This window comes from Rhinichthys klamathensis, unplaced genomic scaffold, assembly GCF_029890125.1.
Source record: "Rhinichthys klamathensis goyatoka isolate OS25496 unplaced genomic scaffold, OSU_Roscu_1.1 h1tg000212l_1, whole genome shotgun sequence".
NCBI classification, from domain to species: Eukaryota; Metazoa; Chordata; class Actinopteri; order Cypriniformes; family Leuciscidae; genus Rhinichthys; species Rhinichthys klamathensis.
This window is the reverse complement of record NW_026606737.1, coordinates 859,224-875,466: the sequence shown is the minus strand read 5'-3', so window position 1 is coordinate 875,466 and position 16,243 is coordinate 859,224. Positions and strand designations below refer to the sequence as shown.

Genomic DNA, 16,243 nt, shown 5'->3' with positions numbered 1-16,243 from the left:
AGACTAAAATTCTCTAATTATGTTGTACATTAATATTAATTAATGATATCTGCAATACATTCATGTTGCTTCTGTTCTGTTTAGCCTAAGGGGTTTATTGCTGCTCTCCCTGCTCTTATCCATGGTAGGCTGTGTGGATGCGCAGGGAGTTCTTGCCCAGAACAGAACCATACCGCAAATCCTAACTGTATGCTAATTGTCAATCGTATTTGACGATAGTGGTCCTCTGACAGAAGTGACATTCTGTGGTCAAATATTTTTGTATAATGACAAAGTACATAATTGACCACTGTACCAGAAAACTGATTTATTTTGCTGTGCTAGTTTTATGTCTCTTATACGTGCTCTTTCTTCTCATATAATTCCACATTTATTTATTAACATTAAGTAAATAAAATAAAATAAATAAATAAATGCATTTGTTTATGTTTATTTATTATATTAAATAAATGGACATGAAGAAATTTTTTATATATATATCATGACAAACATACATTTAGTAAATTATTGTATTGCAAATATATTATTTCTTGTTTTTCAATATTGCAGCCGGAGACGTCACTAACGAGTTGGTGAGACATTTCCTAATTGAGACGAGTCCGAAGGGCGTGAGACTGAAGGGCTGCCCTAATGAGCCATACTTTGGTAAATCAAACAATTTTAATTTTTTGATGAAACAAAAGCTCTGTACTAAAACTATTGAGCCGTTGTAGATGTTTGCATGTTGCTAACACATAAAAAAAAAAAAAGGTCATTTTTAATTTTCGATTTTAAAGGGTTAGTTCACCCAAAATGAAAATTATGTCATTAATGACTCACCCTCATGTCGTTCCAAGCCCGTAAGACCTCCGTTCATCTTCGGAACACAAATTAAGATATTTTAGATTTAGTCCGAGAGCTTTCTGTCCCTCCATTGAAGATGTATGTACGGTATACTGTCCTTGTCCAGAAAGGAAATAAAGACATCATCAAAGTAGTCCATGTGACATCAGTGGGTTAGTTAGAATGTTTTGAAGCATCGAAAATACATTTTGGTCCAAAAATAACAAAAACTACGACTTTATTCAGCATTGTATTGTCTTCCGGTTCTGTTGTGGATCCGCGTTCAGTGCCGCTGCTGATGTAAGACGCTGCTGACGTGTGTCTGGTGCGTGTGTGTGTGTGTGTGTATTCTGGTTCTGTTGTGGATCCGCGTTCAGTGCCGCTGCTGATGTAAGACGCTGCTGACGTGTGTCTGGTGCGTGTGTGTGTGTGTGTGTATTCTGGTTCTGTTGTGGATCCGCGTTCAGTGCCGCCGCTGATGTAAGACGCTGCTGACGTGTGTCTGGTGCGCCCGAGCTTCGTTTACAGTCTGAGGGAGACGCACGCTGTAAACAAAACAATCTTCGCAAACATGTCTAAGGATTTCGACACAGAGGAAGACTTGCATTTTTTTGCCCAGCCATATTTATTTGAACCCGAATACACGGACACACCAGATAACACGTCAGCAGCGTCACTGCAGACTCGTGAACGCGGATCGACAACAGAACCGGAAGACAATACAATGCTGAATAAAGTCGTAGTTTTTGTTATTTTTGGACCAAAATGTATTTTCGATGCTTCAAAACATTCTAACTAACCCACTGATGTCACATGGACTACTTTGATTATGTTTTTCTAACCTTTCTGGACAAGGACAGTATACCGTACATACATCTTCAATGGAGGGACAGAAAACTCTCGGACTAAATCTAAAATATCTTAAACTGTGTTCCGAAGATGAACGGAGGTCTTACGGGCTTGGAACGACATGAGGGTGAGTCATTAATGACATAATTTTCATTTTTGGGTGAACTAACCCTTTAAAGGGATAGTTCACCTAAAAATGTGTGAGCTATTTTGTAACCCAATAGGTGTGGGCCACCATTGACTTCAAAATCATTTTTTTTATTTCACAGGATTTTTGCCTACGTTGCTTCATTGCTCCACATGGCTTGAGAACATTGACACTAGAATGATTTGTTGAATGTTCACTAATGTTGAAAGCCCAATCTGTCAAACTTGTAGAACAAATGCGTGTGTGGTTTTTGCTCTTCAGTAAGTTAACATGTGAATCCTTCCCTTTAAATCAAGCTGTCCGTGTAGCTTCCAGAAAGCTGTAGAACACATGTAGTCCAAACGACAGCATGGAAGCAGCTGACATTATTAAGTACATCTCAAAGACGGCCCCTCTCTAATTTACTGTCTGCTGACCACATTACACGGAGGCCTAGTCTGTTCAATGGACAGGGCTGTCTTCTCCAATATACCCTGTTCCACATCAAATAAGGAGACATAAAAAACCAGGGCTGGGCCGTTTGCATAAGAGCTCAAACATCCTGTTATGGTAACCGTTGCGTAAGCGTGTGTTTATTATGAAAAGCAGAATAGACAAAGAAAAACTGTGTTGTGTGAGAACGAAAGCAGGTGTGGGTGAAATTTGGCAGGATTTCTGTGTTTTCGGGAATAACGCTCATGTTAATAAATGTACAATAGTATCTAAGCTCCACTCCTCCAGACGCTGGAAGTCTGCCAGGACGCCCACTGCTCACAGGAACTGTGCACCTCAAAAATGTCGTCATCATTTTGTTCATCCTCGTGTAATTTCAAATTTGTATGCTTTTACTTGTTCCTGTGGATACTAGGGGTGTAACGGTTCTCGGTAAAAAATCTAACCATACCGTTCTCCACCCATGGTTCGGCACGCACTTGCATCGCTGTTCATTTTAAATCATCTTAATATGAGCAGTCATTTACTCCGTCATCACCCGGGTGTTGATAGCGCACGAGTACAGGAGAGACCTGAACATCACACGATGCTATCTGTGTTTAAAATAAACTAATTTAAGCACGCACACAGAAAGCCGCCTCTCAGACAGCACGCAAATATTGATTTCTCTCTTCGAGTCTTGCGCTTAAACGCACAAAATCACACAAAAGTTGTCAACATCCCGTCTTTGCAAGTATCCCTAGCAAACGTAGTCTGTTATGTCTTCAGTGAACGTAAACAGTTGAGAAAGACAACTTATGTGTTTCAGTATCAGTTTACTGGATTCGCCCATTAGTCTTAAAGTGACAGCAGCCTAATATTCCTGTTGTATGTGCTTTTTAATGTTAATCAAGCGGCAAAAGACAAGGAAATCAGTCAATTATCTTCAATGAATAGCTTTTGTAACTTTAATAATGATTCATCTTTATTTAATGTATACAGTGAAGATTATATGCAATGTTGTTTCACATTTGATTACTTTATTCAAGATACTGTACCTAAATAACCTGATAAGCACTGTTTATTTTATTTCTATCTTTGCTCTATTGTATTTATTTGTGCTGTTGTGCTTGTAGTTTGAAAATGTTTTCTTATTTACTTAATTATTATTTTTCCCCCTGAACATAACAAATACCGAACCAAAACCGTGGTAAAAACCTAATCGTGAGTAATTTGAACCGTTACAACCCTAGTAGATACAGAAAGTGAATTTCAGTAGAATCTTTCATTCTTTTCTCTTAAAAGGACAAATAGCAACATAAACATATCATACAAGTAGTCCAAGCATCTTAAGCACTGTATTCAAAGTCTTCTGAAGTCATATGATAGCTTTTGACAAAAATATTTTGTGACTGAACATCATTGATGTCAAACATGACACAATGCTTTTACAGTGCCATATTTGATTTTCAGTAAATAACATTTAGGTCTGTTTTTTTTTTTTTCTTCTTCACAAATGGCTTCAGAAGACTTGAATTATCGTTCACAAGTCATATAGGCTAATTTTGTAGTACTTTTATGGTGCTTTTTGTCTTTTTTTGAGCTTGACAGTATCTGTCCTCATTCACACCCTGGAAAGAAGAAAGTCGGGTTTGGAGAAAATGTAAGGCGATAGCTGTGAACAAAAAGAGTGAACAAATTCTTGTAAGGGGCCTTAAAGTGAAATGAGTAAACAATCTTCATTTCCTGTTAGTGTTGATAAAATCTGATGGCTGAAGGAGGAGAGTTTAAAAGCTGATAACAACATTTAAAATTGGCAACAATGACTCCTTTCCACCATCAACCTGGACGTTTTTGCTTCCGCAGTGCAACAGCTTCGTAGCAATTTCTCATGCGCACGAGGAAACATTTTGCCCAAACAAGGCCCAACCAGAGTTAGTTTTCCCTAATATAGTAAAATATGTGAAGCAGGGGTTTAATAAAGAAAGACTACATGCCACATGTTAGTATTCCCGTCCTTCCTATCCTCCTAACTTTCACTGCCACAACTCTTCAGCAACATGGATTTACAGTTTGCCAGGCCTGGCATCAAAGTTTGACCTTTTCAGGACAGTTGTAATGTAAAGTATGCCCTCCTCTGATTTCCGCTCGTAAATCTGACCCCAATTTTGTTTTCATCTTCTGTGTCCAGGCTGCCTGTCTGCACTGGTCTACCAGCACTCCATCACTCCACTGGCTCTACCCTGCAAACTAGTCATACCAACCAGAGGTGAGAAATCATATCTGTTTCTCTACACACACAGTGGGGTCCAAAGGTCTGAGACCACTCTGAAAACATGGCATTTGTTTTTTTCTTCAAATGTAGGGATGCACCGAAATTTTAGCTGCCGGAATGTATCCGCCGAAAATGGCATTTTCGGTTTTTGGCCGAAAGAGAAAAACAGGCGAAAATATGAGCCGAAAATATACGCCACCCCGCCATGCGCCTCAGTGTTCAGCGCACAGCTTTCACTCTAAATATAAAAAAATAAATCTGTTAAATCTGATTTTGTTACATATAACTGAATAAATAATAATATATTTTATTTTTAATATTAATGTATTTTCTGTTCAATTTTAGTGTTCAAAACAATTTTGGTTATTTTATATGCTTGTATTTTTTAAATTCTGTATCATTACAATTATTGAATTCCATTAAAAGGTCTAATATTAATACAATTATTTAAAAAAAGCTCATTTAAAATAAGAAATAAATCATTTCTAAAAAGCATTTTCGGTTTTGGTTTTTGGCTAAGTGCATCCAGACTTTTGGTTTCAGCCCAGAATTGTCATTGTTGGTGCATCCAACAATGACGGACTTACTGTCCAATGATTCTGGTGGTCTTGGAAATGATTGGCTGGAGTTTTTCGAGTGCTGCCCGTTCCACAGATGATTAAATTGCTTAATTTTCATTTCAGTGCTTCTAACTCAGTGGCTGTAAGTGGGTTAGGAATAGGATTTCAAGTTATTTTGAAAAAATGTACAAAAAAGAGAATCACATACCCCACCTTTAAATGTGAAATAAATTTTAGGATTTTGAAAAAAAAAAAAAAAAAATTATTTTTTTTTATTTCTAGGTCACTAATCAAATTTGTGACATTAGCTATGTTTTGATGCAAGTTGCAAATTTCAAGAGAACTGAATTATCTCTTCTAGGAAAATCAAAAATCAAAATCAAGTTTTTTTTCCCCCACTACGCAAGCTGCTGATGCTTTTTATATATATCTGACACGTGACATTCTATTTGGAGCTGTCTATTCGGAGCACGTCCTCGGACTGGGAATTGTTTTATGGGAACACTATCAATGCCTAAATGAATCAGGTGTTATAGAGTTTTTTACAAGCTGTACTTACGAGCTCTAAGAGGACATGAACGCTTTTTACAAGTTGAAATCTCGTAATTACGGTAATTACAACATGGCGTGAACGCACCTAAAGTCACATTATTTTTTTACATGCACGTCTGTAAAATGGATTTGGTAAATGTGTTTTTATAATGTGCATACTTCTCATGGGAGCGAATACGGTTTATATGCATATTTCAGATTTTTGAATGTGCATCTTGGTGTTTTTATCCAGCATTTTAATGTAATATCACACAATTGGCATAAATATAAGAGCCTGAAGCGTCTGCACTCCTTTCTTCAAACATGTCTGTTTGAGCGCCGCTGTCATTAAAGCAAAAAGTACTATTTTCACTAGTAGTCTGAGACTTTTGGAGCCCATTGTATGAGTTTGTGTACATGTACTGTACATTCCCACTCATCATGACCTCACTTAGCTGCGCCCTCTGTCATGATGATGTATGTCCTGTTTGCCCAGGGTGAATAATCGTGAGTTTTGCACTGTGGCGTCCTCAGCCAACTGCTATATGCCATCCAGGTGTCAGGGGGCATGAAGCCACAGACATGTTCAAACACAGAGTGAACGCATGTTTGCCAGGCGCTTTGATTCCTAGCCTAGCGAGAATTCCCGCAACAGAATGATGGATCGTAGCACTCGACCTGACAGAATATACACACTCTAAACTCTGACCTGCTGTAATTTTTATAGATCCTCTGGAGGAATCACCTGAGATAGCAACTCCTACTAACCCGGCGACAGAGATGCTCAAACAGGGTGCAGGTGAGGATATTTACATCAATGTGTAATAGGGGTTGCACAGACTAGCATGCTCTAGTAATGCCATCCATGATGCTTTAAAGGAGAACTCCGGCGCAAAATGAACCTCGGGTGTAATAACACATTGGTACAGACTAAATCGTTCCCTGAGATTTGTTTTCATGATAATCGAATGTAAAGAGTTTTATCTCTAAAAACAGTTTAGCTTATAACGCTAGTATATTGGGCATAGTGTAAGCAAAAAGAGATCGCTAGTTAATACCACCAACAAGGCTCAAATTAGCCCCACACTAACACAGTAACATAATGAGGGTCCCTACATGCAAACCGAAGCATTGAGAACTTTCTAAGTGTATAGACAGTTTAATAAGAAGATACTTTACACAGACAGTACAGCTAGCGCATACAGACAGGAGCCATCTTGGAAAACAGTCTCGATCAGTCAAACCACGAACACGGTGATACGTGAGCTGAACTGTGACTTGGAATCTCATATGGTCCGTTGTTTCCGGAAGAAAGCACTGAGCGCATAAGAGAAGCACTGAACGCAACAGAGAAAATAAAAAATTAAATATAATTTATCTTATCTTCAATATCTACACGTACTGTTCGCTCACCCTCGTGGTTCGATTGGTCGAGACTGTTTTCCAAGATGGCTCCTGTCTGTATGCGCTAACTGTACTGTCTGTGTAAAGTATCTTCTTATTAAACTGTCTATACACTTACAAAGTTCTCAATGCTTCGGTTTGCATGTAAGGACACTCATTATGCTGCCGTGTTAGTGTGGGGCTAATTTGAGCCTTGTTAGTGGTATTAACTAGCGATCTCTTTTTGCTTACTCTATGCCAATATACTAGCGTTATAAGCTAAACTGTTTTTAGAGATAAAACTCTTTACATTCGATTATCATGAAAACAAATCTCAGGGAACGATTTAGTCTGTACCAATGTGTTATTACACCCGAGGTTCATTTTGCACCGGAGTTCTCCTTTAAGCTTAAAGGGATACTCCACTTTTTTTGGAAATAGGCTCATTTTACAACTCCCCCAGAGTTAAACTGTTGAGTTTTACCGCTTTTGAATCCATTCAGCCGATCTCCGGTTCTGGCGGTACCACTTTTAGCATAGCTTAGCATACATCATTGAAGTGGACGAGACCATTAGCATTTCTAAAAAAAAAATGACCAAAGAGTTTCGATATTTTTCCTATTTAAACCTTGACTCTTCTGTCGAACATCGTGCACTAAGACCGACGGAAAATGTAAAGTTGCGATTTTCTAGGCTGATATGGCTAGGAACTATACTCTCATTCCTGCGTAATAATCAAGAAACTTTACTGCCGTACCATGAGAGCAGCAGGCGTAATGATATGACGCAGCGCCTGAAAATAGGCCACCTTCCGTCAACACAACGGAACTATTTTCAGGCGCTGCGTCATATCATTACGCCTGCTGCACTCATGGTACGGCAGTAAAGTTTCTTGATTATTACGCAGGAATGAGAGTATAGTTCCTAGCCATATCAGCCTAGAAAATCGCAACTTTACATTTTCCGTCGGTCTTAGTGCACGATGTAACTACAGTAAAAATATCGAAACTCTTTGGTCATTTTTTTTTTTGAAATGCTAATGGTCTCGTCCACTTCAATGATGTATGCTAAGCTATGCTAAAAGTGGTACCGCCAGAACCGGAGATCGGCTGAATGGATTCAAAAACGGTAAAACTCAACAGTTTAACTCTGGGGGAGTTGTAAAATGAGCCTATTTCCAAAAAAAGTGGAGTATCCCTTTAATGCCGACTGGTCGTTGATCATGGCCTATAGAGGGCGCAACAGGATAAGAATTCTTTGAAGTCCACTTTTACGCTTCATTTCCAACAGTTAAAATTACAAATAAATGTATACTCCGAGAGCACTCCAAAAGATTGATTATACCATTTGGATGCTCAAAACTGCAATGTTCCAGATTCAGGTTCTATAACGCAAAACCAGAAGCTTGACCATGTAGAAAAGCTTGAATAATAAACAGGTTTTTTTTTAAGTGTTTTAACAAATATACAAGCTACACATTTCTGCTTTTAAAACAATACAGGGATGTTGGAATCCTCCATTACAAGTAACAACAATATTTCAGGTAAAAAAAACAAAAAACTGACGGATTAGTCAAATTTTGGGGTAATTAACATTATGCCTTAAATGCTAGTGATAGAGCTAATGTCTATAATACTGATAGATATAATACATCGAATTTGCATGAATTATACATAAATGGAAACCTAGAGAATGTGAGCTAATTTGTAAAAAAAAATTGCTTCAACTGCAGCAAGAAACTATATATTATTTATAGAGGTATTTGGTAATATAGGTTAGGATACTCTTTATTTTCAGCTATCGTTGTTAGAGTGTAATTATTTAATTAAGTGCTGAGTAATATTAATTAACAACATGTACCTACTATAGGATTAGGGTTTGGTTGAGGGTTAATTGCATGTAATTATGCATAATTTACTGTTGTTACTATTGTAAGTACATGTACTGTAACAAGGACACTGTAAAATTAAGTGTTACCGTAATATAAAATCTGTAATGTCAATGAAAGTGATGCACTGAATCTGGAACATTTGTTCAAAAACAGAATTAAATGCATTCATGTTTTTTAGCACAACTAAATAAATTACAATTGTGTTTAGCCTTCGAAAATGATCATTTATTGGTAGATTTGAATCTATTTACAATTTTGATCCAGCTTAGCTCTTTATTAATGCTCTCTTGATACATTAATTTTATTCTATTAGTCTAAGCATTTTTGCTTGTTTATTATCTGATATCAACTGCCATGTTCTTCTCCACCCTGGTGTCACTCCTGTGGAAATGATTTAGGGCAGAAGAGTTCATCTGACTCCCATGGTAAACCCGGTGATGCTCTGCGTGTTTAATTCATTGATGTATCTGTGCTGTTGTGTTTAACCTGACTTTGACTGCCGTGTCTAGAGAGAGCCGCACTCCTCTTTTACTGTCTGTGCATGTGATGATGGTTCAGACCTCCAGAAGCACCTTTACCTGTCTGCTAAAAACGGTTTGGCTGCTGCTGTTTGTCAAGGCCCCGATTTCAAGAGCACCTTTCTGATTGAATATGGCATGTTCTTCATGACTGATGTTAGATTACTATGCATGGATCTACTGATAGATGATGCCAGTGGTTCTCAGTGTCTTTTCAGCTCTGCCCAATCATACGCAAATCAATCATGAATGCTAATAAGTTGTTGCAATATTTTGGTTAAGTACATGATTCTATTGCAATGTGGATCAAGTTATTTTAATAAAGATAAACTGGTATACAAACCATCATCTGCATCCTTGTGCGCAAAGTTAAAGCGCGCAAGCTGACCATCTACGGGACAAAGTGGACGCGCGTTCTGCACCCGCCTATAGGCGCATATTATTAATGCTCTCTTTAAATAACAAAAGAAATACTGCGCCATTGACTTAAGACCAGTTTCAGTTGGTCAATGGTGCAGTCTATATTTCAGTTCCTCAAAATAGCAACGCGCCAACAATGCTCCTGAACACACCTCGTTCTCAGACCAGCAGCCCATGGGCGCACAAATGCATTTGCTATTTAAACAACGTGGCGCAGGACGTGAAAATGATAACTGCGTCACGGTGAAACTAGCAGAAAACACTTGCGTCGCGCCTGGCGTTTGAGAACCAAAGAACAATTTGAGAACCACTGGATTATGCAAATGCAGAATGTACTAATGATATGTGTGTGTATGTTTGGTAAGATCACAGTATGTGTGAAGAGTTGGAGTTTATTTAAAGGTGCATCTTGCTTGTAATTGGAATGTTTGCAGATGCCACATGGCTATTAATCAGTGCATGTTTCCCTCTTCCCCAGCATGTAATGTCCTGTACATAAACTCAGTGGACATGGAGTCTCTGACTGGACCTCAGGCCATCTCTAAAGCCATCTCAGAAACCCTGACAAGCAGTGCGATCTCCTCAGCCACCGTTCACTTCAAAGTGTCTGCGCAGGGCATCACACTCACTGACAACCACAGGAAGTGAGGGAACACCTTCATTCTTTCTTTCTTTCTTTCTTTCTTTCTTTCTTTCTTTCTTTCTTTCTTTCTTTCTTTCTTTCTTTCCTTCCTTCCTTCCTTCCTTCTTTCTTTCTTTCTTTCTTTCTTTCTTTCTTTCCTTCCTTCCTTCTTTCTTTCTTTCATTCCTTTCTTTCTTTCTTTTTCTTTCTTTCTTTCTTTTTTTCTTTCTTTCCTTCCTTCCTTCCTTCCTTCCTTCCTTCCTTCCTTCCTTCTTTCTTTCTTTCTTTCTTTCTTTCTTTCTTTCTTTCTTTCTTTCTTTCTTTCTTTCTTTCTTTCTTCCTTCCTTTCTTTCTTTTTCTTTCTTTCTTTCTTTCTTTCTTTCTTTCTTTCTTTTTTTCTTCCTTTCCTTCCTCCTTTCCTTCCTCCTTCCTTCCTTCTTTTTTTCTTTCTTTCTTTCTTTCTTTCTTTCTTTCTTTCTTTCTTTCTTTCTTTCTTTCTTTCTTTCTTTCTTTCTTCCTTCCTTCTTTCCTTTCTTTCTTTCCTTCCTTCCCTTCTTCCTTCCTTTCTTTCTTCCTTTCCTTCCTTCTTTATTTCTTTCCTTCCTTTCTTTCTTTCCTTTCCTTCCTTCCTTCCTTCCTTCCATCTTTTTTCTTCCTTTCCCTTCCTTCTTTCTTTCTTTCTTTCTTTCCTTCCTTCATTCCTTTCTTTCTTTCTCTCTTTCTTCCTTTCCTTTCCTTCCCTTTCTTCCTTCTTTCCTTCCTTCCTTCCTTCTTTATTTCTTTCATTCCTTTCTTTCTTTCTTTCCTTCCTTCTTCCTTTCTTTCTTTTCTTCCTTCTTCCTTTCCTTCCTTCCTTCCTTCTTTCTTTCTTTCTTTCCTTCCTTCATTCCTTCCTTTCTTTCTTTCTCTCTTTCTTCCTTTCCTTTCCTTCCCTTTCTTCCTTCTTTCCTTCCTTCCTTCCTTCCTTCTTTCTTTCTTTCTTTCTTTCTTTCTTTCTTTCTTTCTTTCTTTTTTCTTCCTTTCCCTTCCTTCATTCCTTCCTTTCTTTCTTTCTCTCTTTCTTTCTTCCTTTCCTTTCCTTCCCTTTCTTCCTTCTTTCCTTCCTTCCTTCCTTCCTTCCTTCTTTCCTTCCTTCCTTCCTCCTTCCTTCCTTCCTTCCTTCCTTCCTTCCTTCTTTCATTCATTCATTCATTCATTCTTTCTATTGTTTGTTCTTTTATTCTTCCGTGAGTTCTTTCTTCCTTTCTTTCTTTCCTTTCCTTCATTCCTTCTTTCATTCAATTCTTTCTTTCTTTCTTTCTTTCTTTCTTTCTTTCTTTCTTTCTTTCTTTCTTTCTTTCTTTCTTTCTTTCTTTCTTTCTTTTTTCTTTCTTTCTTTCAAAAGCTACATGTGCACATGTTTTAAAAGCACATTCCTGTGCTTTCTTCCACAGGCTCTTCTTCAGACGTCATTATCCCATCAGCACGGTCACGTTCTGCGACATTGATCCACAGGAGAGGAAGTAAGAAACCCCTGAAACATTAGCATTACTTTAGACACAAAAGTCACAGCATTTATACATTGATCTGTGGATCTGACAGGATCAGAACTATGTGTAAGTGTATTAGCTTTATTAGTGGTGCTTTTGCAGTATTTCTGTTGTTGCTCATTATTACAATTAAGGATTTTTCTAAAGGTAATTTAACCTTAAGCCCTAAGTATTCAGACTCAAGGTTCTTTATGCATCACATGCATATTATATTAATGTGATGTAGTGACATTTTTCAACAAAAAATTATTAATGCACATAAAAACATATAGTAGGGGAAAGAATAGAGCAGAGATTTTTGTGAAAAACTATACAATGTATACAGATTAGTACTGCACGATTAATCATATCGCAATCGTAATCGCGATGTCAAGCCTATGCGATTATATGACGCAAAATACTGCGATTTTATATGAAATAAACAAATTAGGGCTGTTAACGCAGCATCTGTTATTTTTTGTCATCCTTTGGCTAGTGTTTACATGATCCCGCTCTTATTCATGCGAATGCTTTAAACCATTCAGCGAGACAAGTCAAAAGAGAGCGCGCTGCCTGTGAATGTCCTGACTGAAAGACGTGCGCCAGTATCATGCGCGTGCACAGACCGCGCCAGAATACAGTTCTCTTTCCGCTTGAAGTGAACGAACAATAACACACACAATTATGCCAAAATATGCCAAAATAGAATAAGGCGCGTGTGAGATCCGCGTCTCTGTCAGCAACTCTTAAAGGGCCAGCATCCAATAATGCTTTCTGTCAGTAAAGTTAATCAAAGAACAAAGGGAACAGAGAAAAACACTCGCTGCTCTTGACCAAAGAACTTGTGTAGCTTTAAATAGGATTTTAGTCCATATAATTTATCATTTATGCAGCGCAGACTGTTTGATAACTTTATTCAATTTCTGTATATGTCCTACCTGTTAGACAGGAAGAGCACAGGTAAATATGACATTTATTATGGGTTTATGTGAGGATTGTTTGAAGTTCACTTAAATTAAAATTAAATTAATTTTTATTGATCATTATACTGTAGGTGTTATCAATCATTTAGTTGTTGTTGCTAGTTTGAGTTGAGAAATACATATTTCAGAATTATCACTAATCTGTGTGTGCATTTTGCTTTAGAACCAAGCAAGTTGACTCATGAAACCATTTGTTTATTATAGCGCAATCGCATATCGCAATATTGACCTCAATAATCGCAATATGACATTTTCCCCAAATCGTGCAGCCCTAATACAGATGTATATATACGATGTATTAATTGTACATAGCAACATGAGCTCCTACCTGTCACATGTTCTTCAGGAAATGACAAAATCTAGTTTTTGGAATTAGTATTGATTTGTCTATTTTCAAATTGTTACTCAAAACGTTGTGCTTTTAATGTGTGATTAATTTTATTGTATTGCCTTTTATCGTTTTTATCTCTTGTAAAGCATCTTTGAGAATATCAGAAATGCTCTATACATAAAATGTGTTACTGTTATTTAACTAATGCTTCAGTTGTCAAATCCCAAAGCTAAACATCTATAATCTGTTTCAATGTCATTCCAGGTGGAGCAAACCTGAGGGTGGCACTGCAAAGTAAGTACCAGCTTTTGATAACAAAGAACTTGATCTTTTGCAGCTTAGCAGACGCTGTTATCTGAAAGCACTTTAGATATGCATCAGTCTCAAGCGCTGCTCTCCCTCCCTGGTGCATCATGGGATAAAATGCTTATGCTCAGGGGTGTCATGATGAATGAGCGGGATTGTGCTGCTAACACAACCCGATGCTAGCCTGCTAACCCTCACACATGTGTGTCTTGAATTACCCTCTGAGGCCACAGAACATACAGGATTTTTCGTTCGAAAAACTTTTATAAGTGACTATTATATATAACTATTATAAGTGATCCTCAGGGAAAAAAAGGTATAATATGATCCTCTCACACACAATCTGAGCAGATCTCAGAACACTTTACGCTCCCAGAGCAATGAGGCATGTGACAGCCCTCACGCCTCGATCTGGGCAGAGTTTGAAAGAGATTGTTCTGGAAGGGCTGTGTTAGCAGATATGTTAGAGAGGAAGACTTGAGGATGAAAGCACATGATCACGGCGAACATCATTCCACTGTTGTGGTTCAGGAGATGAGAAGAGAAGAGAAGCCTGAATATAATACCACCACAAAAGGAGCATTAATTCCAGAAATTATATATATTATATAATTATAATTTCTGGAATTAATGTGGACTGTTTAGCATGTAAAACGTAAAAATGTATGCAATTAATTCAGCATCCGCTCTCCAAATCAGAATAATCTGTACATCTCAAGTTAAAAAAATATGTAATTTACAAATATTATTATAAATATGCTTCCTTTAATTCTACATCAATTCAGGGATTCAGTGTGTAAATATATTTATGATTATATATTTATAATATATTATATGAAATATAATATAATTGTAGGTGTGATTTATCACAAAAATCTGTTTAGATTTAGATTCATAGCCTAATAATTTCTGAATTCTATTTATTTTGGGTAGGATAGTATGGAAGCTTGTTTCTGCCTTGGAATAAAACCATTTAAAAGATAATTGTTTATCTAACAATTCTGACTTTTTTCCTCAGAATTGCGTGATATAAACTTACAAGTGCGAGTTATAAAGTTCAATTCTGAAGGAAAAAAAGACTGACTTTTTTATACCTCGCATTTATGACTTTATAACACGCAATTGCGGAATAAAAATTACCTTTTTTATGTTTTATTCTGTGGCGGAAACAAGCTTCAATAGGATAGTGACCTGGAAAAGTACTTTTTAGATTCACTCATACTGCATATTAAGAGTTTTTTTTTCTTTCTTTCTTCACAGGTTCTTTGGCTTTGTGGCCAGAAAGCAAGGGAGCACAACAGACAACGTCAGTCACCTGTTCGCTGAGATGGATCCCGATCAGCCGGCCACAGCCATCGTCAACTTCGTCTCTAAAGTGATGATCAACTCTCAGAAGCGGTGAACTCTTCACACTGCGCTGCTTTCTGGAGGACTTCCATTCTGCTCTGTTTGATTTGGGGTTTTTTTACGTTTCGTTTTTTAGTTCTGTATGTTTGGGTGAGAGGCTGTGTGAACGTGTGGTTGTGAATGTGTGAGGAAGGGTTATTCGGATGGTAGTGAGGAAGAGGGACAGAGGAAGTGCACTGTGGGCGTAGAGGAGTGAAGGACAGAGAGGAGGTGATCTTCATCTCACTCGCGGGGGACGTGGAAATGATCTCAGTGATTTTGTTGCTTGTTTTTTAGAAAAAAAAAGGACAAGAAAAAGTCAAAAAAAAAAAAAAAAGTTTGATGAGGAGGCTGAAATCTGGGGCTGGAGTACCAAAGATAAGAGAGCAGTCAGGACAAACCAATCATTATTCAAGCGTTCTTGTATATCTTGGTAAACCACAGCTGCTTCGTCGAAACTGTACATATGAACTCTTCCTTCTCAAAGCGGCTCCTGTTGTTCACGCTACAAGTGCAAGACCACTTCACATGCCAACTAAAAGCAATTTCCAGTCCACTCTGGATAAACTCAAAACCTTGTGGGGATTGTGAAGGTCCCTCATATAGCAGACCTAGGAGAAGCTAAAAGTGAGGACGGGTGAGACATCTTCACCCTCAAAGATGCTCCTCTGAGAGAACGTGGGATGCTGGAGTCGTTGATTCAGTAATTCAGCGTGTTCGTTCACCTCTGGTCCAGAGATATCCAGCAGCTAACTGATGTTTCTCTACTCGAAAGAGTGCAATGCAATGGCACCTGATGTCAGATTTCCAGGTTCATTATTGAAGTCGGATATGAGAGATTTCTAGTGAAATTTTCTGTTGCCTGAAACTCAATTTTGCAGGTGTTTGACTGCGAACAAAAAGTATAGCAGCCAAATTGCATTCTCTCTGCAATGCTTGCTTATGTTTTGCATGTATAGTTGTCGAAAAAACATTTTTATTTGCTTAAAAGTGAATGTTTATCATTGTCTGTGCACATCTATTTCGGTGCCGCCATACCGTCAAGTCACATTTATTTATATAGTGCTTTATACAATACAGATAGTTTCACAGTCATAAACAGGAAAATAACAGAGTTCAGCTGTAAAGCAGCTTTACAGAAACAAATAGTGTCAGTGCAATTCAGTGTAGTGTTGATTCAATTCAGTTCAATAACAATGTCTGTTGTAAAGTGAATTCAAAGGCAGCTGTACAGAAGACAATCCAGCTCAATGCAGATCAAGTTGTTCTTCTCTGGTTGAGTCAGTGCAGTGTTTCTGT

The 16,243-nt window shown here is 37.7% G+C and overlaps 1 protein-coding gene across 10 annotated transcripts in view; it reads left to right on the top strand.

Moving 5' to 3' along the window:
* The window catches only part of tns1b (tensin 1b), a 307,710-nt gene extending 291,736 nt beyond the window's left edge, over positions 1-15,974 (top strand). For 9 of the 10 annotated variants that reach the window (XM_056264008.1, XM_056264004.1, XM_056264009.1 and 6 more), the window contains 8 exons: positions 550-645; positions 4,422-4,499; positions 6,324-6,395; positions 9,269-9,295; positions 10,287-10,452; positions 11,864-11,932; positions 13,517-13,546; positions 14,819-15,974. In XM_056264008.1, coding sequence (XP_056119983.1) covers positions 550-645; positions 4,422-4,499; positions 6,324-6,395; positions 9,269-9,295; positions 10,287-10,452; positions 11,864-11,932; positions 13,517-13,546; positions 14,819-14,960 — 680 coding nt within the window. In that variant the 3' untranslated portion in view covers positions 14,961-15,974. The remainder of the gene's footprint in view (positions 1-549; positions 646-4,421; positions 4,500-6,323; positions 6,396-9,268; positions 9,296-10,286; positions 10,453-11,863; positions 11,933-13,516; positions 13,547-14,818) is intronic. The other variant, XM_056264007.1, reaches the window with a different exon arrangement.
* Positions 15,975-16,243: the final 269 nt, after the last annotated feature.